Source organism: Gorilla gorilla, chromosome 17 (assembly GCF_029281585.2).
Source record: "Gorilla gorilla gorilla isolate KB3781 chromosome 17, NHGRI_mGorGor1-v2.1_pri, whole genome shotgun sequence".
Lineage (NCBI taxonomy): Eukaryota > Metazoa > Chordata > Mammalia > Primates > Hominidae > Gorilla > Gorilla gorilla.
This window is the reverse complement of record NC_073241.2, coordinates 23,332,820-23,357,307: the sequence shown is the minus strand read 5'-3', so window position 1 is coordinate 23,357,307 and position 24,488 is coordinate 23,332,820. Positions and strand designations below refer to the sequence as shown.

Here is a 24,488-nt window from a genome sequence, read left to right as displayed (position 1 = left end):
AGTAGCTGGGACTATAAGGTGCCCACCACCACACCCAGCTAATTTTTGTATTTTTAGTAGAGGTGGGGTTTTGCCATGTTGGCTAGGCTGCTCTCAAAATCCTGGCCTTAGGTGGTCCACCTTCCTCGGCCTTCCAGAGTGCTGGGATTACAGGCAGGAGCCATCGCGCCCAGGCTGAAACTCCATTTAAATATAGATTTTAGCCAACGATATTCCGCTTTTTTTCCAAGGGTAAAATGTCCTCCCATTCCAGCCAGTTTTTGGTTATTTACAGGTAACTTCAATTAGTTAGCTTTTACATTTTCTTCAGATTTGAGACATTTTAGGAAAGTTATTCTGATATTGGTCCCTATGCTGTTACCCAATAAATAAATAAATTTATGTGTGAGAGTCATTGTTTTGTTAAGGTATATTTTGCATACACTATAATTCACCCTTTCTAAGGTGTGTATTGAATGTGATTTGGTAAATATGAACAGTCATGTAATTACCATCATAGTCAAGATACAGAATAGACCCTTTACCCATAAATTCGCTCATGACCTTTTGAAGTTACTGCCTACCTCCCACTCCAGCTCCTGGCAATCACCGATCTGTTGCTTTCCTATAGTTTTGCCTTTTCTAGACTAATATATGAATGGAACCGTACAGTATAGAATCTTTTCCGTCTGCCTTTTTTTTGCTTAGCATAATCGTTTTGAGATTGGTCCATTCACTAGCTTACAGTTAAGTTTCGTTCAATTTTTGGCCAGTATATAAAGCTGCTGTGAGCATTTATGTAACATGCTTCGTTGTAGCTGTATCTTTTCATGTTTCTTGGGTAAATACCTAGGACTGGAATTTCTGACTTGTTGGAAATAATATTCTTAACTTTGGAAAACAGTTTCACAGTTTCTTAAAAAATGTCTGTATACTTTTCCATTTCTAGAGATCTGAGAGTTCCATTTGCTGTACATTGTTGCCAGCACTGGATATTGCCACTGTTTCTAAATTTTAGCCATCTGGTTGGCATTTAGTGACAATTTATTGTGGGTTTGATTTTGCATTCTCTGATGATTAATTAGATTGAGCCTCTTTTTATGTGTTTTTTTGCCATTTGTGTATCTTTGGTGACATGTCTGTTAAAGTATTTTGTCTCTACCACCATTTTTTTCCAGTTGATTTGCTTGTCATCTTCTTGAGTTGTGAGTTTTTTTTATATATTATTCACACAAGTCAGTTATTGGAGATGCATTTTATAAATATTTTTGCCTAATGTGTGACTTGTTTTCATTTATTTAGCAATGTTTATTGAACAGCAGAGGGTTTCATATTGATGACATTTGTTATTTGTTAATTTTTTGGAAGTTGAAAAAATTATGCTCTTTATGCTTTATTAAAAAATCTTTGCTTGCCGCAGTGTTACTTGTAGGTTTAAAAAATCCATTTATGGTTAAATTACACATGATAAGAGAATACAAGATAAGATTCATGTTTCTTTGTTTTCCATATGAATTATTTGGCAGTTCAAAAATCATTCTAAAAGATTATTTATTGCTCTCTTGAATTATCTTGGCCCCTTGGTCAAAAACTAATTGAATATGGGAAAGTTTGACTATTTCTGTATTTTCTGTTCTTCTGACTTATTTGTCTCTCCTTTTACCAAAACCAAACATAAAAAAGACTTTTTTTTCAAAATCATGAGTTGATATTTATGTTTTCATTTTAATTCAATAGCACAATTACATATCTTTAAAACAATTTTATACCTGTAGCTAAGCTATAGTTGTATACTTTCTTTTAATATCATCTTTCCTATAACTGAAAAAGTCATTAAAAGAAGAAAAGATTATTGTTTTTGTTTCAATTTCAAAGTAATCAAAACTAAGTGTACTAGTATTAAATAGTTAAAGATAGTAGATCAATAGTGAAATTTAATGTTGTTGCTTTTTGCTATCTTTTTTGAGTTTACTAGTGATGTAAAAGATTTGAGTTATTTGCTGTGATTATATAAATACTCTTTTGATGCATAATTCAGCTGTTAACATCATGTTAATTTGTGGCATTAATAATTTTACTGATAGCCCTTCTGTGATTCTGATTTTTGGTAGTGGTTTTTCCCTGGTAAGTAACATTTTGTCAGCTGGCAGGTACTGGAAATCTGCTTTATCACTTCTTTTTTAAGAAAAGTGGAAAACACAAACAGTTTGTTCACCAAAGTTATATTTCAAGGATTCCATTCAACCAGAATCTGGTTCACCTTATTGACTCAACTTGGGGGTATATGTACTAGATTTTTACATGCATCTGTTTGGAGAAACTCGTTTTATCGTGTAATGTTTGTAAGACCAGAAGTTCTTTTACTGTTCTTGAAATAAAACTTTTAAGAAGCTGAGTATTCTTCTGTTAGTTTCAAATTTGGACTAAAATTACACCAAGGTTTTGGACTAAAGAGGAAGCAAATAATCTGTTCTTATGTTCTTAAAAGACATGATTTAAATTTAAGTGTATCCAACTAGATTCTTAGTGTGTCTGTGTTTACTCCTACTCAAATGAAAGCTTTTAAATTTTTTCCCACTTTTTGAAGTATTTAACTCTTCTGTAATATGCAGTGTTTTCTTATTAACTTTAAAGTTGTGTTAAGCAAACATGTTTAAATTAATATTTCAATTTCAAAAACCCTAACTTGAAACAATAAATTTTATCATTGTATACATTATGAGCTTTTAAGAATAACCAAAAAAATGGGGGTGGATGTTTTATGTGGAAGTTATGTGTATCCCTTTTCTGCTTTTGGCTAAGGACAGATATCTTAGAATTAGCTTTATGGTGCATTCATCTATCTGATTATTTCAGTTAATATCATCTTAATATAATACAGGTTACTTGAGAAGAAAAACTCTTAACCCAGTATTGGAGAGATGCCAGGTAGGACACTAACCTTGATATAGGATTTCATGTGAGAAAGATAAAGGAAAATATTTTCCATTAAAAGTTGAGTTTTTATCTAAAATTCTCTTAATTTTCTAAAAAAACTTAATTTTTCTAAAAATATGTTGAAGAATTATATATAAAATTCACTTTGCTATATATAGAGCAAGTGAATAATAGGTACACATTTCTAGGAATACCCAAAATATTAGAACCTATATACCAAAATCACATCAGGAAACAAATAATAGCGCCCCAGACATTCCATTCAAGCCTCCTGTTGGTTACTATTCCTAACTCCCCAGAGACATGCACTATCATCTAGTAACAACATAGGTGAGTCTTGCCTATGTTTGTACTTTGCGTAATTGGCTTTGTACTTCGTATAATTGAGCTACTAAGTACTGTTATCTGTCATCTTTCACGTATATATTTGTGAGATAAATCCAAATTGTTCCTTCCAGTCGTTTATTTTTCTCCTTGATATATAGTATTCTGTTGTTAAGAGTACTATAATTTATTTATTTTACCGTTGGGCATTTTGAGGACTTTCAATTTGAGGTCATTATGAATTGTGTTCTGTGAACATTGCAGTACATTTCTTTTGGTTGACACTGAGAGTATTTTATGGATTCTAACCCCAAAGTGGTTACTTTCTTTTCTTACTTTCTTTTTTATTTTTTATTTTTTTGAGACAAAGTCCAGCTCTGTCCAGGCTGGAATGCAGTGGTGCAATCTTGGCTCACTGCAACCTCCACCTCCCGGGTTCAAGCGATTCTCCTGCCTCAGCCTCTCGAGTAGCTAGGATTACAGGTGTGCACCACCACGCCTGGCTAATTTTTGTATTTTTTTTTTTTTTGGTAGAAATGGGGTTTTGCCATGTTGGCCAGGTTGGTCTCGAACTCCTTGTCTCAAGTGATCCGCCTGCCTTGGCCTCCCAAGGTGCTGGGATTACATGCACGAGCCACCGTGCCTGGTTATATGTTATTTTCTTACAACCTAAATAAAAGCCATTATGTAAACAAGACAAAATACTCAGTACATTTCCATAGTCGATGAATTTGTCTTTATTACTTGTATATAAATAATTATGAACTCCTTGAGTTCAGTTCCTTTTTCATTTCCTGACTCCATGGACTTGAACAAGGAAATTTAACCTCTCTGCTTCATTTGTAAAATGAAAAATAGTGATATCTACCTAAAGTGGTGGTGGTTAGATGGGAATAAAGTAATTTCTTTTTTTTGTTTTTTTTTTTTGTTTTTGTTTTTGTTTTTGAGATGGAGTCTCACTCTGTTGCCCAGGCTAGAGTGCAGTGGCATGATCTCAGCTCACTGCAACCTCTACCTCCTGGGTTCAACTGATTCTCCTGCCTCAGCCTTCCAAGTAGCTGGGATTACAGGCGCCTGCCACCAGGCCCAGCTAATTTTTGTATTTTTAATAGAAACGGGGTCTCACCATGTTGGCCAGGGTGGTCTAAAACTCCTGACCTCAGGTGATCCACCCACCTCTGCCTTCCAAAGTGTTGGGATTACATGCGTGAGCCACTGTGCCTGGCATAGATGGGAATAAAGTAATTCTTATAAAGTACTTGGCTTAGCTGCTGGCAAATAATAATGCTTACTGATTCTTGCATATTACCCATAGTTTATTGGCTAACTTTATGTCTTCCTTAAATTATGAAATTGTATAAAGTATCCTTGTCTATTTTAAAATTATACTCATTTTTATAACTTACATGCTTTATTTGTATATATCCAGGATTCCAGATATTTGTAATTCAAATTGGAGGTTATTTTTTGTCATTTGATTTTTTTTTTCTGTAATGTGTGTTCTCACCACATAGAAGTTTTTACATTTTTATGTAGTCAGATTTATTCATGTTTTTATTTATGGTTATGTTAAAGATTATAGCTATTAGGGACCTATTTCTTCAGGGTTTATAATTTATGTATGTTGTTACAAATAGAGAAATTACTTTTCTTTGACCCAATAGGTAGAGGGCACTTTTGTGGACTCAGAAAGCTTGCCTCTCCTATTTTATTTTAGGAAAATTTCTGAGATTCTGCCTCCTCATTTCCAAGCCAGAGTTTAAAATATTTACATTTTTACTTCATAGTGTTAAGACATTGTGTAATGTAAGTATAATGTGTAAAAAAAAAAAAAATCTTAAAAATCTAATAGTGATTTGGCAGAGACCAAAGCATGGAGGGCCTTGAAATGCTGCTCTATTTGTTATCTATTATTATAAAGCAATTAACATAAACTTAATATCTTAAAACAGCACCCATTTACTTAGGTCAGAACTCAGGGCAGGCTCAACTGTGCTCTCTGTTTAAGGTCTCACAAGATTCAAATCAAGGTGTTACCTGGGTGGAGGCTCCAGGGGTGAATCCTCTTCTGGTGCACTCAGGTGTGGGAGGAATTCAGTTCTATGCAGTAATAGGGCTGAGCTCGCCATTTTCTTTTTCTTTTTTTTTTTTTTTTTGAGACAGAGTCTTGCTCTGTCGCACAGGCTGGAGTGCAGTGGTGCAGTCTCAGCTCACTGCAACCTCTGCCTCCTGGGTTCAAGTGATTCTCGTGCCTCAGCCTCCCAAGTGGCCGGGATTACAGGCGTGCACCACCACGCCGGCTAACTTTTTTCTTTTTTTTGTATTTTTAGTAGAAACGGGGTTTTACCATGTTAGCCAGGATGGTCTCGATCTCATGACCTCGTGATCCGCCTGCCTTGGCCTCCCAAAGTGCTGGGATTACAGGCATGAGCCACCACACCCTGCTGAGCTCACCATTTTCTTACTGCCTATTGGCTTGGGTCACTCTCAGTTCCTAGAGGCCACTCTTTGGTTTTTGCTCCTGGCTCTTTTTATCTTCAAAGATTTGTATTTTATCTTCAAAGATACACTGTATTTCAAACAGTGTATTGAAATGTTCCCTTGCTATGAATTTCCCTTTTGCTACTAGCTGGAGAAAACTCCACTTTCAAAGAGGTTATTTGATTAGATTAGACAAATCTCCCTTTTGATTAATTGAAAGGCAGTTGATTGGTGGCTTTAATCATATCTGCAGAATTCCTTTGCCATATAATATATTAATGGCATTATCCTTGCCATGATATTTCATCATATTTACAGCCTCTGTATTAGGGTAGGAAATTTGGTGGGGTTGGTGGTATGCGGGCATTTTAGAATACTGCCTACCACACATTCTGTATTGAGGGGTTTGCGTGTGATTCAGAATATATTTGTATTCCTTTAGAAAGATTGCTGTGGCAGCAGGGAGGAGGATGTGGCAGAAAGGAAAGATACTGGCAGGAGAAAAATCCCACTCTTAGCAGTCTCCATTTTGATTTTGTAATGTCGTTTGATGTTATTTTTTAGCAGATGTTTCAATCAGAAATGTGTGTTTAATAGTATGCCAACTAGAATGATTAGCCTGGACCAGAACAAGAGTCATGAGTCAGTCATTGAACTGTTCATTACTTCAGGTCAATTCATATACAGAATAATTTCATAGATTAGGTTTTATTTCAGTCAGCTTTATTTCACTTTCTAAAGTGAGCAGTTGTTTAAACCTCGGATCTCATTAACAGCATTTTAATAAACACAGTATTAGGGTGGGTTTACTTCCCTAGATTGCGAATCTCATGGATTATATGTTGATTCTTATTGGCTTAATTTTTGAATCGGGCATTATTTATTGTAATTCTTTAGTCTTACAGTTTTGCATGTTTGAAGCTATATTTTTTTCCTCTGAATACAACATTTGCCACGTCTCAGAGATTTTTTTGATGTTTCTTAATCATTTAAAAATAATACATGATTTTTCTTCTTGATTGAAACTCTGCCGTTATATAGAAAGGACTTTTAAATTTTGCCAGTGGATAGATTTGGAAGTTTTTCCTTATATTGTGAATTTCTAATTTTTATTGTATTAGGTCTAGGGACGCATCTGCTTTTACTGGATATAACCTAGGAAATACCTGCTTTTTAAAATATGTGGACATTTCTTTATGACCATACATGTGAATTTTTTTTTGAAAATTCTATGTACATTTGAATAGAATGCTTTCTCTATTTTTGGAATTCAGAGATCTGTGTGTATTTTATGTGTCTGTTTGAATCAAACCCGATCATTGTTATTATTTATTTCATATCTACTTAATATCCTGATTTGAGAGCTATGTTAAAGTCTAATCTGTGCATGTTATTTCTACTCAGCTTTACTTTCTACATGTGACATATATTTATTAGGTGTATAAACTTTAATGACTATGGCTTCTTTTGGAATTTACACTGTAACATAAAACTTATGTTATTATGAATTATTATCTTTGACTTGTTCACTGCTTTTTAGTTTAAATTCTGTTTCTTTGAAATTATTGCTGTACCTGCATTTTTTGGATAGCGTTTGTGTTTTTTCCCCTCAAGTCTGTTTTTGAATTGTGTATGTCACTGTGCATTGTGCATATGTATGAGTATATATATATATATAGCCGCTCCTGTGTTGCTGTAAAGAAATACCTGTCGCTGGGTAATTGATAACAAAAAGAGGTTTAATTGGCTCATGATTCTGCAGACAGTACAGGAAGTGTGGTGCTGGCATCTGCTTCTGGTGAGGGCTTCAAGAAGTTTGAAATCATTTAGCCGGGTGCGGTAGCAGGTGCCTGTAATCCCAGCTACTCAGGAGACTGAGGCAGGAGAATCGCTTGAACCTGGGGGGCGGAGGTTGCAGTGAGCCGAGATCGGGCCATTGCACTCCAGCCTGGGCAACAGAGTGAAACTCTGTCTCAAAAAGAAAAAAAATAATAAATAATAAATTTTAAAAAAAAGTTTGAAATAATGGTGGAAGGAGAAGGGGGAGCAGGCATCTCACATAGCAAGAACAGGAGCAAAGGAGACGGGTGGAGATGCCATACACTTTTGAACAACCAGATCTTGTGAGAACTCACTCGTTATCGCAAGGACAGCATCAAGCCATGAGGGATTTTCCCCCATGACCAAAACACCTCCCATAAGGCCCCACCTCCAACATCGGGGATTACATTTCAACATGAAATTTTGGTGGGGACAAATATCCAAAGTATTTCATTCATTTTATATTATATATGTGTACACACACACACACACACATACATAAATGAAGTCTGTAGTATAGTTACATGTAAAATATGTGTATGTGTTAAGTAGTATATTTTGCATATTTTGAAAGTTGCTGCCTTTTACTAGAGAATTTAACCTATTTACATTTGTTATCCATGGACTTGAATGTTAGCTTAACAGACATTAAAATTTTGGTTTTAAATAATTTTTTATAGACCTAGGAAAATAATGATTTTTGGGGGGTTTCTTTTTAATTCAGTATTGGTAATGAGAACTGATGCCCGATTCTTCTTTTTTTGTAATGTTCTGTTTCCTTTTTTATGTGGCTCCAAGAATTTTCCTTTTATCCTTGTTATTTCAAACTTTCTGGGAAGTTTTTACCTGAAGCTGCCATTCAGGGAGTTTAAGGAGGCAGTGTTACAGATCAAGAGTGAGTATTTTTGTAGGGATATAGAGATAAGTGGAATAGTGATAATGACTCTTTGGGTTTTAGGTCCCTCATCTGTTGAATGAGGATTATGCTTAATTAAATGTTAGCTTTTATTATTAGATATATACATAACTTTTCCTTTAGAATTTTGGTGATTATAATCCCTCCTATTTTCTCCCTTTCTGGTACTCATGTAAAACAGACGTTGCACCTTCTGGATCAGATTTTCATGTCATTCTACCTCTTTCTCTTGCTTTCCATCTTTGTTCTTTATTACTGCATCCTGGGAGAATCCTAGTTGCCTAACACTGGAAACAGATTGGTGAAGATTAAAAACAAATTTGGAGCATGGGGAGCCTTACAATACTTATTTATTAGAGCACGTAGCTTAAAACCATTGCTATAGTTGGTACAGAATAAATACTGGATAATTAATTAAATGAACTGTGGAATATTTAACTTCTTGGTATTTTTTTATGATACAACTTTAATCTCAGAAATTTTGTTCATTCTGTTGTGTTTTATAGATACATTTTGACAGATTATTTCAATCTATTAAATAAAAGTTTTCAAAATTCCTCAGACTCATTCTTAAAATTGGTAATATGAGTTCTCACTGAATTTTTGTTGTTGTTATTGTGTTCTTGGATTAATATGGGAAAATATTATTATAACATGTTACTTTTTTTCCTTTTCTTACTCCCTGTCTTTTTAATGATGAATAGAAGTAAAAAGAAAAAATGCTGTCTAGGAATTTTCATTATTGATTCAAATAAACCATTTAGTTGATAAACCATTTAAGGGCTTTTTTTTTTTTTAATTTTTATAGACAAGTTCTCACTTTTGTTGCCCAGGCTAGAGTGCAGTAGCGTGATCACAGCTCACTGCAGCCTCAACCTCCTGGGCTCAAGCAATTTTCCCACCCCAGGCTCATGAGTAGCTGGGACTATAGGTGCATGCCACCATGCCTACCTAATTATTGTATTTTTTGTAGAGATGGAGTTTCACCATGTTGCCCAAGCTGGTTTCGAACTCCTGAGCTCAAATGATCCACCTGCCTCAGCCTCCGAAAGTGCTGGTGTTAAAAGCGTGAGCCACCATGCCCGGCCAAGAGCTGTTTACTTTATCCCTCCTCCCCAAATGTTAATTTGCTTTGTAATTGTTACTTATGTATTATATATTACTTATTATATTATTAATATCTTAACTTGCTTGATTTCTTTTATGTGTAGTATATAAGAGTGTTGACATTTGAGAAGTTCCCTGTAGAAATCTATTCTTTGATATTGTCTATGATTTTACAAGTCCTTTTTATTTGGTGTAGGAAGATACATTCCAGACTGTGTATATATAGTAAACATGTTCTTTTAATGCCGAGTGCTCTTCATTAGCTATTTAATTGTAACATATGGGTTTGAGGCGTTCCCCTAAATGTAGTGTTTTATTTTCCTTCTTTTATTCACTGATATTTTTATATGATATTGTAAATTAGTATGTTAGATATATTCCAGTACTTTTCATAATAGTTTAGCTAATATAATATTTTTCATTGCAGATATGATTAAGAGAACATATTGGTGTTTCTAAAATGAGAAAGACATTGAGAAGCTGGTCAATTTAAATTATTTTCTGTTATTATATACTTACCTCTCATTATATTTTATCTGCCAAGATTATTTTTAGTGCAAAAGGCTTCTGCAAAACTTGCCATATGGTATCAAAATAAGCGATTTTAGATTTTAACAATTTAGCAGAAATTAGTTATGTTAATGAGTTGTTACAAACATTTTTCAACAGATTGTACTTTTTCTTTTGACATTTATGTGACCTTTCTGTTTGGACATTTAGACTACCAAGGTGTTGTATTTGCAGTTAATTCTGGGTTCTGTTAATGCACTAAACATATTTAGATACCTTGGGAGTTACAATATAAAAAATTACCTGTTTTGTAAAAGCTGGTTATTACACTTTATCAATGAAGACAAATATTTATTTTTTTCTGTGTTTCTAATGCATTAATACCCTTGAGTGCCAAAATAGCACTGAAATGTTATTCTGTATACTTATAAATATTATATAAAATTAAAGTGTCACAACAGTAATTAGTGTTTATGAGTTATTTAGAAGCTTCTCCTGCTTCAGCCTCCTGAGTAGCTGGGACTACAGGTGCCCGCCACCACGTCCGGCTAATTTTTTGTATTTTCAGTAGAGATGGAGTTTCACTGTGTCAGCCAGGATGGGCTCGATCTCCTGACCTCGTGATCCGCCCGCCTTGGCCTTCCAAAGTGCCGGGATTACAGGTGTGAGCCACCAGGCCGGCCAAAGTTTTGTATCTCTTTCTTTTCTTCTTTCTGATTCAGCCCTCAGGAGTCATTTAGCTTTGTTACGTTGATTCAATGCAGTAGACTGATGACAGTGATGAAGAGTTTGATAGTATGTGAGATACAGATTTACGCAGAAAACATTGAAAACAATTATAATTTTAACTACTGTAGTCCCTGGTTAATTAGCAGAATATAAAGTCAGTGTAGTAACATGTGAAGATATCCACAGTAATGTTAGCAGGGTCCAACTGTCTCTGCTACGTGAGGCTCCAGTTATCTCAGCTAAGCTGTTTATGAGCCACACTCACAAACAAGATCACCAAAAGTTAAGTCTTTTTGGTATATGTATAGGAACACCTATCTATTAGGGACTGTTTGAAGCAGCATTTTTGGTGCTTTGGATACAAGGATAGTATGTTGCCTCAATTGAAGGATCTTGGATTAGGATGAGAAAAAGGTAAACTGATCATGTAATGGCATAATCAAGTAGGTACCATGTAACGGTGTAAACAAAAATTTATGTTAGTCATTTCCCACAGAGAGATTTAATACTGTATAGTACAGGGCCCATCAGACTCTCTTCAAAGAAAATAATGCTCAAAATGGGCTTGGGAGAATGAGGAAGAGTTTGTGAATCATTCTAAGGGAAAACTGAATAAGTAAATGCAACATTTTACATAATTTCTTCTGACTTCTTATGTGTTCACTTGCCCTAGACTGCCCCTCTTCTTTGGGGCTTATTTCTGTGCGTTTTACCACTTGCAAGATAATGGAGGCAGGTTGAAATGGGAAAGATACCAGATGACTAATTTTTTCCCCCACATTTCCATCTTTTGTTAAGAAATTTGAAGTTGATTGCTACATTGAAGTATGTAGTTTTGTTGTTTTTTTTTTGTGAGTCTTTAACCATTTGTGTCCCTGTTAACTTATAATTGATGAGTTTATTTTGTATTTATTTTTAGGCAGGGTAAAAAATAGTAATATGTCTCATAAATAATATATGTTCCTATTACTAGTTTTGGTGGGATTTAAAAACTTTATAATAATCCTCAATATAGAAACCTGCCCCTTTAACCATATTACTATTTGCTTTTAAAAAAAAAAATCTTTAGGTTTTGTTTCAAAAATGCTTCACAATTTATTTTTGAAAATATAAGGAATGAAATTCTAACTTTCTAATTTGAATGGAAGGATGAGTTCGTAGCACACGAGGCACTAAATTGAGTAATGTAGATTTTATTATTTTTAACGAATCTTTTGTTTAATATTTTGCAGGTTCAATTTGTTTACTTGTGATGCACAGAGAGTTTTTTATACCTTCCCAGCTTATATTTGAATATTCCTTTTCAAGGTTTTATAAAGAGATTTCTCTCCTTTACCCCTTTCAGCGATGTGCATTTTGTAAGCGCTTTGGGGCCACTATCAAATTCTGTGAAGAGAAATGTACCCAGATGTATCATTATCCTTGTGCTGCGGGAGCCGGCTCCTTTCAGGATTTCAGTCACATCTTCCTGCTTTGTCCAGAACACATTGACCAAGCTCCTGAAAGATGTAAGTTCACTACGGATAGACTTTCAAACTTCAACCAATGTATTTACTGAAAATAACAAATGTTGTAAATTCCCTGAGTGTTATTCTACTTGTATTAAAAGGTAATAATACATAATCTTTAAAATCTGAGGGATCGTTGCCAGAGATTGTTGGGTAGGGAAATGTTATCAACGGTTTCATTGAAATTAAATCCAAAAAGTTATTTCCTCAGAAAAATCAAATAAAGTTTGCATGTTTTTTATTCTTAAAACATTTTAAAAACCACTGTATAAAGATGTAAATAGGGACTGTGCAGTATTTCTGACATACACTATAAAATTATTAAAAAGCCAATCAGTATTCAACATCTTTTACACTAAAAAGCCATCCAGTTGAAGAATTAGAAGACAGTTCACTCAGGTGTTATTTCAGGATTTACGTTAATAGGAACACCAAATACTTCTGAAATTCTTGGAAATTGTGTATCCCTGATAGGTGTGATAGAAATCTCTGCTGGCACATTTTCATGATTCATCTATCTTAGTCATCTGTAATCTGCAGTTGTGCTGTTTTTCTTTCTTTTCCAAATAGTATTTTATAATTCAATGAAAATGTTTAAATGCTTGAAATTTACATTATACAGGAAATTATAACTCTACTATTGTATCATTAAATAGAGATCTCTCCTTTTTCTTACTATGTGTTTTCCCAATGAGCATGTATATTTTGGGATCTTTTTTCTCCTAGTCTATTGAATTTCCAATCTTATTATGAAACTTCCATGATATTTTATTCAGTCTTTTTTATGTCACCTCTTAGTTACCTAATGTTAGCTTTTACCTGTTCCTTAGCAATGTTGATAAAAGCTTTTTTTTCCTATCTTCTCCAGGTCTGTGAAACATAAGTATAGCTACCCCAGGCTTAAACTAATCTCAAATATGGTTAGTGTACATGATCATTACCCTTTATCTTTGTTGAGTACCCTAATTTCATTTTCCATTAAAATTATTTTGTGTCCACATATGTAATCATATCACCCTTAGTAACCTAGTGTACAGACAAATTATAGGTAAGGCAAACTAAAATTTTAAATTATATTTAAGCTAATAAGGGATTTAAAGTTTTAAAATGCTTTAGATTGTACACTCTTCAATCTGGAAGAGAAGAACTTTCATGCACAGCGACTGATGTGGCTACTATTTATGTACTGAGTTACTTCAGCAAGTGCATAAACTGGCAGTTATCAGAGTGGATTATATTCTGGGTGGCATAATAAATATACTTTGTCATCTCAATAAAACAATTTTATGTGTATGTAAGAATCTGAATTTCATTCAGCCTTTTGTGTAGTCATACTTTAGACCTCAGTAAACAACATGCAAACTTGTATAAGAATGTTGCTCTAATGTTAGAACAGTTTTTTACTCAATGGCAGTGCTACTTTCTACTGAAAACTGTGTTCTAATAGTGTATACCTTCAGTTACATGTTAGCAATCATAAATCAGTTTGTAAAATAATAAACTAAATACTGAGGTGAGATAATTTGCTGTTGTTGATCATGTATATAATGAAAGGTTTATGGCAACATAAAGCTAAAAGATATACTAAAATTATGAGTACTCTGCCTTTTTCCAAAATAGACTTATGGAGACTCATAAAAATACATGAGCAATAGGATAAAACTAAAAATAAGTAAGGAAATTTGGCAATGGAAAATTTAGATAGGATAAATATGAAGATAATAGAGAGACCCCCCAAAAATATGTAATTCCAGACAAACCACAAATTTGGCCCCATACCTTTTCAACAGTCAATACAAAGGACATATGAGCCCTTAATCTGATTCTTACTATTTATAACATCACTTGATATAATGGTATAATAATAAGACATCCCTTGATAGAATGCAATGAAAAATTGTCTTAAAGTAGCCAACTTGCAGTAGAAAAATACCAGTTTCATAGGGCTGTTTCTTATAGCAGCCTTCAAACTAAGTCAGTGGTATAAAATCAAGGCCTAAATGACTAAATTAGATTCCTTTGTTTTTTTTTTTTTTTTTTTTTTTTGAGACGGAGTCTCGCTCTGTCACCCTGGCTGGAATGCAGTGGCATGGCCTTGGCTCACTGCAAACTCCACTTTCCGGGTTCAGGCGATTTCTCCTGCCTCAGCCTCCCAAGTAGGTGGGATTACAGGCGCACACCATAACACCCGGCTAATTTTTTGTATTTTTAGTAGAGACGGGGTTTCGCTATGTTGGCTAGATTTGTCTCGGACTCCTGACCTCATGATCTGCCCGTCTCAGCCTCCCAAACTGCTGGGATACAGAGGTGTGAGCCATCGTGCCCGGCCTCCTTGGGGATCTTAAACAGTGCATTCTAACTACACAGCGTTCTGACCCATCTGTTAAGACGATCATAATCTTGGATTAAGTTCCAAGGATATAATTTAAAGAATATTGCAGATAGGATGTTTTGTCACCTTTTTAACATCTTTTATAAATATTTCTTCCTATCCTAATTGTGTGTCATGGCAGAAGTTACTTTTTATGCTTTTAAAATGATACTGTCTGAAATCATAGTGTTATTATGAGGGTTAAATGAAAACAATGAATGGAATTCACATAACATTGTGCCTTGTATATATTAATTGCTTTAAAAAGGGTAGTTATTTTACCTCCTATCTAAGGCTTAAGTTATGAGAATGATAATACATATTGAGTATATGTATTTTCTGTTGCTTCCTAAAGGGCAGAGCAGTAGCTGTGATAGTTGACTGAGTTAGGAGTAAGGTTGACATCTTTTTATAAAAGTTGAGAAATTTAACAAAATCATGCATCTCATTATAAAGAAATCCACTAAAGAGAGTATCTGCGAAGAAGGCCAAGATTTTCATCAGGAAACACTTTTAGGGTGCTGTGTCATAGGTAAATGGCTGGTCATTGTTGCAACATTATTTTCATGATGATACAAGGATACATTAACCTTGTCTGGAAATTTTACACTAAAAATCCATCTAGGAGATACAACCAGATATACTTCCTGAATAGGAAAAGTGAATGGTAAGAAGCCAATCATGCAAGATAAGAGGAAAGAACATTCCAGGGAGAGGGAACTGACCACTACACAGACCTTGAGGAGTGGACTTGGCATGATTCATGAACAGACAGCATGTCATTTTACTTGGAGCATAGTAGCCTACTAGGTGGGGGTAGTAGAGACATCATCAAGGTGAACAAAGGCTAGATCATGTAGGCTTGTAAGCAAGGGAAGGAGTTTGGGTTCTGTTCAGTCTGCAATGAGAAGTTTTTGCAAGGTTTAAACATGGAAATGCTACATATCTTAATTCACCCCCTGTTCCTCAATGTATTTACTCATCATTTAGCTTTAATTCCTTTTACTTCACTTAAGCTTTAACTCCAGCCTCTTTTCTTTGGTTATCTTTGTATTTCTTGGCATTAAGTCCTGCTGCTTTTCTTTTACCCTAAATTCTGTCAGTCTTCTGACCTTTCTTATCTACCTGCCAATGATATGGTCTAGCCTCTTTGGATGACATCCATGATTTATTTTTTCTTTCCAGAGATTCTCTTTTATAGACAAATCACTCAGCCCAGTGTCCTGCCAGTAATGAAAATTGGCAGATGGTAGGGTGTGATGGAAATTAGAAAGCAATGCTGATTTGGTCCTTCTTCAATTTACACTATATGACAGCTATTTTGACTTTTCTTGATGTTCACCAATGCTTTTATTCTTATGTGTTGTCTGGGCTTTCTTAAGCAATAGTTTCATCAAGTTTAAGGATCTGTGATAAGCTCTGTTCTAATTTATGCTCAATGTTTTTGTCTTTTTTATTTATCTCTTCTCTTTTTACAGCTGTCTCTTAGGAAATGACCTTCTCTAAAGATGATCATTTTGTTTCCTCTCACTTTTCTCCTGCCATAAGAACCTTGCTCCCTTTACTCCATTTAGCTTCATTGTATGCCACTGTTGGCATTTCATGTCTACTTTTGTGTATACTCAAATACTCATCACTTTCATTGATCACTAGTAAAGTTTACTGAGGAGTCAATTTGATTAGTAGTCAAGAGCCTGATCTTAGAAGCCAAATAGACCTGGATTTTACTCCTCTCCCCTCTTAAGTTATCTTTAGTTATAGCCTGTCTTTTTGCTTTTTCAACTGTTTAAAGAAAAATTTCTTAGTTGATTATTGCTTTAAACTTAATGTCTCTGGCTTACAGACATGTGTGTCTAAATATTCATATTTAATTTCTGTGATGACACCAAACCTATCCAGTAGTATCGATAATCTTCTTATACATGACCTCCATAAGGTTGTTTCAGTATTCCCACACATCTTCTCCCTGACTGGGAGGGTTGGAACCAACCTCATTTCTTTGTGTAGTGCTTTTAAAAATAATATTGTTTTCCACATAAGGCATATTAAGTGCTTTTGCCCCAGATGTATTACATGGATGTTTTTCTTTGACTAATTTATTACCAATGATCCATAGTAATCAGATAAGACAGCAAGGTTGTCAGTAAGGAATTGGTGGAGATCATCATAGTCTAAAAAGTGATTTTTGTGACAATGACAGTTGTCTTGTTGCAGAGTGAACTTTGTTGTATATAACAGTGCTGTGCAGTATAAATATAATGTGAGCAACATAAGTAATTTTTCTAGTGGGTATGTTAAAAATTTGAGGAAAAGGAAACATTTGGGAACAATTGTAGTAAATTTTATTTAATTCAGTAACCCAAAATAGTAATATTTCAAATTTTGAGATACTTTTTCCCCATTAAGATTTTGGAATCCAGTGTGCATTTTATGCTTACTGCATACCTCGATTTGAACTAATTACATTTCACTTGTTCAGAAACCACATGTCGCTAGTAGCTACCATGGCAACTTGAAGTGTCAGGGGAGCAAACTCTAGAAAGTTTCACAGAAGCATTTTAGTGTTCCTAGGAGAGTATAATAGAAAAATGAATTGATTATCTGATAATTAGTTTCTGATAATTAGTTGAGTATTCCCCCAATTTTTAAAAGTTTTACGGTGAGCAAAAAGAGATCAATTTTTCAATGTACATATTTTGAAAGATAAATACTAGTACTCTCTTAATATTAAGAAACATAACATCCCAGTTATGTCTTTTCTATCAAAAATGAACCAATTTATGATGCTTCCATTGTTAGATTAATGATTTATTTTAAATACCTGTCACTTAAAGAGCCATTTAAAAGTGATTTTAGCAGTAAGTCCTTCACTTAAAATATGTTCAATAAGACTTGATTCATGTTAGGCAGTTGGGGATAAAAAAAAAAAGTTAAGGCCCCTGTCCTTCAAGGATTCACAGAGTTGTGCTGTAAATAAATGATTATGTAACAGAAGTTTCTTGTAAGCATATGGGTAAAAGTAATATTCAACAACTAAATGGGTATTTGGGTGTGGTAATAGGTATTCAGGAAATAATGTGCAGAGTTTTTTTTTGAGACAGGGTCTCACTCTGTCCCCCAGGCTGTAGTGCCATGGCACAAACTCTAGTCACTGCAGCCTCCATCTCCTGGGTTCAAGCGATTCTCCTGCCTCAGCCTCCTGAGTAGCTGGGACAGGCATGTGCCACCACACCCTGCTAATTTTGTATTTTTAGTAGAGATGGGGTTTCACCATGTTGGCCCGGCTGGTCTCGAACTCCTGACCTCAAGTTATCCATCTGCTTTGGCCTCCCAGAGTGCTGGGATTACAGGCGTGAGCCTCTGTTCCCAGCCATGAGCAGAGTTTTGAAGGCTGGGAGCACAGCAGAAAAAGAAAATTTCAAGCAGAGGGAACAGAATGTGTAAAAGCACACAGACATGAATAGCATGTTATGTGAGGTGCATGGCAGACAACCCACCATGACCACGAAATAGTGAGTGGTTCTGAGATTCAGTTGGAAAGGGAGATAAGGACCTTTTTGCCTCATACTTGAAAATTCTGATTTTCTTTTAGGTGAAAAATGAGGTATTGGTGGAGTTTTAATTTATAAAGAGGTTAACAGTTAGATTTACATTTTTGAAAGATTGTTCTGGATGTGTAGAAAATGATTTAGAGAGGATGTCAGAACCGTAAGTAGAGATGATTTGATGCAGAAGATACTGCAGTTAGCGAGACAGAGTATTAGGTAGGTGCAAAGCTAATTGCAGTCTTCGCCATTAAAAGTAATGCCAAAAACTGCAGTTACTTTTGCACCAACCTAATATGATAGACTAAACTATAAACATATAAGGAAGAATTATGTGTAGGAAGTTTAATACATGAGAATTGGGATCTGGCTGGATGTGTTGGGTCAGGGCTGAGTTCAGAGTCAACAATGATACTAAGGTTTCTGCCTTTATCTATTCTTGAGAAAAATGGATGATGTTTCGGGTTTTTAAAAAAGTTTCACTTTAGAGCAGTTGAGATTGAGTGTTTAGAACACCTGGCTATTGAGATCCAGTAAGACTTGAAGAATAAAGGTTTGGGGTTTATGAAAGAATTCTAGGGCCAATAATACAGATTTAGGAATCATGGTGGCATTTTATGGCATGAGAGTTGATGTGATCACAAAGGGAAACTATGGGGGATTAGGAAAGAAGGAAAAGGATGAAATCCTAAGAAACTCCAGCATTTAGAAAGATTGTATAGGTACAAAAGCCAACAAAGGAGGATGAGATGAAAGTGGGGGAAAACTAAGGAGAAATTAGGAGAGAGTTGCCATGATAGAAACTAAGGAAAGGGGCGTTTTAATGTGGGAGTGGCTAACAATGCAAATGCTGCAAAGTGCAAAAAAGCCAAAGACTAAATCGGGTTTCCTATGGGCATTGGCAGCCTCACTAATGTAGCTTCAGATGAGTATTAGGTGCTAAGCCAGCCTTCGTGAAGTATGTCAGAGGTCCAGCCAGCGTCCACATTTTGAAGCCTGTTTTTGTACTGCCCTCAAGCGAGGAATTATTTTTACATTTTTAAAAGAGTGTAAATAAAAACAAAAGGTCTGACTTTTTGTCAGAGACTGCTATGGCTCACAAAGCCTAAAATATTTACTATCTGGCCCTTTTCAGGAAAAGTTTGCAGACTCCGGTACAAATAAAAGAAATATATTTTTACTCTGTTTCAAGATGCTTGACTGGAAAAGAAAGAATGTATGAGTCAGAGAGAAATTGATAGGATTGACCAAACTTTCAAAAAATGGAAAAAAGTCTGAGTGCGGTAGCTCACACCTGTAATCCCAGCACTTTGGGAGGGTGAGGCAGGAGGATTGCTTGAGCTCAGGAGTTTGAGACCAGCCTGGGCTATGTGGCGAAACACCGTCTCTACTAAAAATATAAAAATTAGGTGGGCATGGTGGCACACGCCTGTAATCCCAGCTACTGGGGAGGCTGAGGCGTGAGAATCCCTTGAACCTGGGAGGCGGAGGTTACAGTAAGCCTAGATCGCGCCATTGCTCTCTAGCCTTGGTGACAGAGTGAAACTGTCTCAAAAAAAAAAAGGAAAAAAAATGGTTCATATACTTTGTGATACTTGTTAAATACAGGCATATTTATATATATTATCGAAGGTTGGTATGATAAGCTTGACTGGAAAAGAAAGAACATATGAGTCAGAATAGTAGATAGGAATGATCAAACCTTCGAAAAATGAAAAGATTCATATACTTTGTGATACTTGTTATATACAGGCATATTTTTTATACATTATCTAAGATTGGTATGATTTTAGAATACATTATTTTCCTTCTTATTTTGCAATATGCATAAGTTTAACTGTATATTTCGCAGGGCAGTTTATCCTTATATTTTCTGTTTTCTATGGTAAAAGAACTGTTAGTACATTTTCTTTTAATCCACATTTAGGGATGGATGATGCCCATAATGATGTGGATTTTAATGCTTTTACAACTAGAAATTAATATAGAAGAATATATAATTAGTATATTAAGTAATGTGTTTGTGTATGAATATGTAGCTTCTGTCTTTAATGTTCTTCCACATAAGACATTTTCCAGTAATTAAAAAAAAGCCCTTATGTGATTTGAATAGTCTGTTTATGCTTAAGAAGCATCTTAGTCTAATTGATATTAACGTTTCTTAATTTTGTCTCTTGTCTGATTTTGTAATTTCAAAATATATTTAACATTCAAAGAAAATGTTTATGTTACACTGCAAAGCATTTCTTAGTTGGTATTTTCCTTGTTTGGTTCTTTCCAGTGAGCATATATTGAGCATTAATTAGGTGTCCAGCATTATCATTGGCATTAGGAATAGAAAATTAAAGAAGACCTGCTTATGGTCTCAAGTAGATATAGCCACAAATAATTGCAAAACTATACGATTAAATTTAATGTGGTTACATTTAGATTAAATACCCTACAGTGTTTTTATTGATGCCTCTTTCTGATTAGATGACAATTCAAGGTGAATAACTTCAAATGTCTGAAAGGTTCATGATGCAAATCCTTTCAAATGATTTTACTGTATAGTCAGAAAAAATTTAAATTCTTATACAACAATTTCATTGTTTTACTGTTAATTATAGCGAAGGAAGATGCAAACTGTGCAGTGTGCGACAGCCCGGGAGACCTCTTAGATCAGTTCTTTTGTATTACTTGTGGTCAGCACTATCAAGGAATGTGCCTGGATATAGCGGTTACTCCATTAAAACGTGCAGGTTGGCAATGTCCTGAGTGCAAAGTGTGCCAGAATTGCAAGTAAGTTTTCATTTCAATTCAAAGCTGTGTATTGGGTTTAAGAGGGACCCTATTACTAGGCGCTAAAGGTTTGTGTAATATAATAGAGGTTGTTCATATTTTGGCTGTATTCATTCAGAGTAACTTCATCATACTTAAGAAAATTACTGGATATTAACGTTTATATTATTTTGAAAGAAGTCTAAACAAAACTGATTTTAATCATTTAAATTGCTCTGGTAGTCTAAAGAGCTAATTTAAATTTACCAACAGTTTAAAAAATAAGCGATATTAACAATTTAAAACAAGCATGAGAAGAATAAAGTAGCTTGTCTTCAGGGGCACCGGGGAGGGGATGTGATAGGATTTAAACCTGTTACTACAGACGTAGAAGAATTAGAGTTGAGCCAAAACGTCAGTCATGTGTTTGAATTTCCATTCCAGGAAGGACAATTTCTACTATTATTTTAATGTACATCTGCATCTCTCTAAAAGGCACCTTGAATAGATCCTGGTCAGCATAATTCGAAAATGAAATATGTAGCATTTAAAAATTTGTAAGGGGGTTATCTTTTCCTATTGTATTTCATCTCTTGGTCATTTCTCCAGTCTTTTCTGTGATTTCCGCTTGCACCCCCATGATTCTAATGAGCATGATAATTTGGGGATGTTACCAGCATCTTCATTTACAGGCTGAGAATTTTTGTTGAAACCAGCAAGAATTATGCCCAACTGCCATGATCAGCCTGTTTTTATTATTTAGTTTTATAAGAAATAAGCATCAATATCTTAGAGTTACGTGACATAAATAGGAATATGTACCTTCATATTTTGGTAAAAATTAGATAAAATATTCAGTAAACATTTATTCAATACCTTGTATCTGCAATCAGTTTCTTGGGAAGGATTAAAAGAACTTGAAGGAAGAGTACTTGTCCTCCAAGATCTTTCCATGTAGCTGAAGAGATAAAACATGTGACTTTTTATGGAGAGGTTGAACTGAATAATAATTGGAGGCCAACTGACCCATCTTCCTGTTGACTTCTGTTTATCCCACAGATTTCATTCAGAGATTCCTCTCTCAGCTCTTCTTGCTTTCCCCGTTTTTTCTCTTCCCCTCCTCTTGAATTTAAAATCATAGTATCTGAAAGTGATTATAGTCAAAAATCTCAACAGAGATAACGCTGTAGGACAGGGGCCCAATCTTTGGGGGCAGAAGAGTGTTTAAAGAAAGGTTTTAGGTTTTCAATTATAATTCTTAATAATTATGACAAGGTTCATCTTTTGTAATAATTATTCAGCGTTTAATTGCTTAATAGACATCCTAAGCACTTGAAACTGCATTACATTTAATTATCACAGTAATGTTTATTATTCCCGTTTTATACCTGAAACTCAGAGAGCTTTAGTCTAAGTTGTTTAGTGACACAGCTAGAAAACAGCAGCCTGAATACAAATAGAGATCTGATGCCAAATTTGATCCTCTTTACGTTATATGACAGTCTTTTCAATTTGCTGTGCCAAGATTTGTTCTTTCCACACAGTAGCACCTAGCAGTTATAGCGCCTTCCTCTCAAAAATTATATTTTAAAAGTAAAGATCAGAGGCTATTCATCTTGCCTCAACCCTTCCTCCTTTGCAGGAATCCTAAAATGGCTAGAGCAAGTTAACCGTAGGTGAGCATTGAGTAAAGATCACCATTTAGGAGGCAATCCTTATAGCAGGGTTACCTCTGTTACTATCTGCAGAGACGAAACAGATACTGAGGTATTTATGAACTGTGCAGTTCCCAGGACTGATGATTTTCATGATTACTTATGTTGCAAAACATAAGTTTAAAGATAAGCCATCATTAATGCTATCTTACTTTTTAGACAATCGGGAGAAGATAGCAAGATGCTAGTGTGTGACACGTGTGACAAAGGGTATCATACTTTTTGTCTTCAACGAATTATGAAATCTGTACCAACCAATGGTTGGAAATGCAAAGTAAGTTGTTTATTTACTTTTTTAAATCCTCTGTACGTTTTATATGGAGAACAGACAAATCGGATATCTATTCAAATCTATATATTACCATCACCTTTTTAAAAGCAGCTTTATTGACATATAACTGACATACAGCAAACTGTACACTCTTCAAGATAATGAACATAGTCATCACCGTCAAAGTTTCCTGGTGCCTCTTGGCTTGCTTTGTGGCTGTTCAAACCCAAACCCTCTGTCTTCCTAGTCTGCTTTTTCACTATAGATTAGTATTCACTTCCTAGAATTTTTAATAAAAGCTTCATATAGTATATACTCGTTTTTGGTCTGGCTTCTTTAACTCGGTGTAATTATTTTGAAATTCATCCCTATTGCTGCACAGATCAGTAGTGATTCTTTTGTATTACTGAGTGCTGGAGATACCACAATTTGTGTATTGAATCACCTGTTGGTGAACATTTGGGTCGTTAAAATTTTGAGCTATTATAAAAAATGCCGATGAACTCATTAACTAACTTCCTACCTCACTTGGCTTCTGCCCCTTCAGGGTGAGGTGTTCAGAGCCGGGTTGGGGGCAGTGGGGTAGTGGAGATAGCCCTTGGAATCCAAGGTGCGGTTTAGCTTTTAAGCTTAGTCTTCCTGGGCTGCTGGTGTCGCGAGGTTGAGGGATGGAGTTGACCCTCAGGTGCTGCATGGGCCTGGAGCGGGTTTTCCCTGGAGCTGGAGAGGGCGTGATGGCCCGTGTGCGGGAGTGGAAGGCACAGCATTGTCATTGCCCTTCTCGGAACTGCTTTCTCTAGGGAGGAGGTGGAGGGCCTGGGAAAGGAGGGTGATGTGGCCAGAACCCCTGGTCCCTGGCGTGGGGAGGAGGTGGGAGCAGACGCAGAGAGATCCTGTACCTGCACCCTGTCCTCGCCAGTGAGGTTTGGCACCTAGAACTGCAAGCAGTATTACCAGGTTCTGCTGTGGTCTTCAGCAAGTTCTACTAGACGTCTGCCTGAGTGGTGGGGGTTGAGGGGAGGGGCTTTCTCTCCTTGGGGGAAAAAGAGCTGCTGGGTAACTGTGCTCAGCTGTGGCTACCTGGGAAGTGGGGCCTGAGGGCTGAAGGATTGTGATGAACTCTGGCCTGCTTCCTCAGGTAGTTCAGATTCCTTCTCTTGCTGAATGACTTATCATTGGAAAGGAAAAACTCTGCTGTTTGACTGATTTGTATATTTACACTCTTATCTTCACTCAGTTCCTCTACTTGCCTTTTTACTTTAATATGAAGTTGAATTTGTAATTCATTTTCTTTCCTAAGGAAAAAGGACATTTAAGACTATAAGTTTACCTTAGGCTATAGCTTTGGCTGAAGCCAAGTTTATTGTATTTGTAACTTTATGTATGTATATACCTTAGCTAATAACTTTATGTTTTTTTAAGTTGTGCTGAAGTATGTTAATTTATGCTTTCATTTCATTTAAACAGAGAATTTAACTAAGGTAGGTTTTTTAAAATAAATGTTTTGATACTTG

General features: G+C 35.3%; 1 protein-coding gene across 1 annotated transcript in view; it reads left to right on the top strand.

Annotated features, from left to right (window-relative positions):
- Nucleotides 1–20,920, top strand: part of LOC129528443 (B melanoma antigen 3-like) — a 48,662-nt gene extending 27,742 nt beyond the window's left edge. Inside the window, exons 4-5 of the mRNA XM_055368840.1 lie at nucleotides 12,150–12,312; nucleotides 20,838–20,920. Coding sequence (XP_055224815.1) covers nucleotides 12,150–12,312; nucleotides 20,838–20,888 — 214 coding nt within the window. The 3' untranslated portion in view covers nucleotides 20,889–20,920. The remainder of the gene's footprint in view (nucleotides 1–12,149; nucleotides 12,313–20,837) is intronic.
- The last annotated feature ends 3,568 nt before the right edge of the window (nucleotides 20,921–24,488 follow it).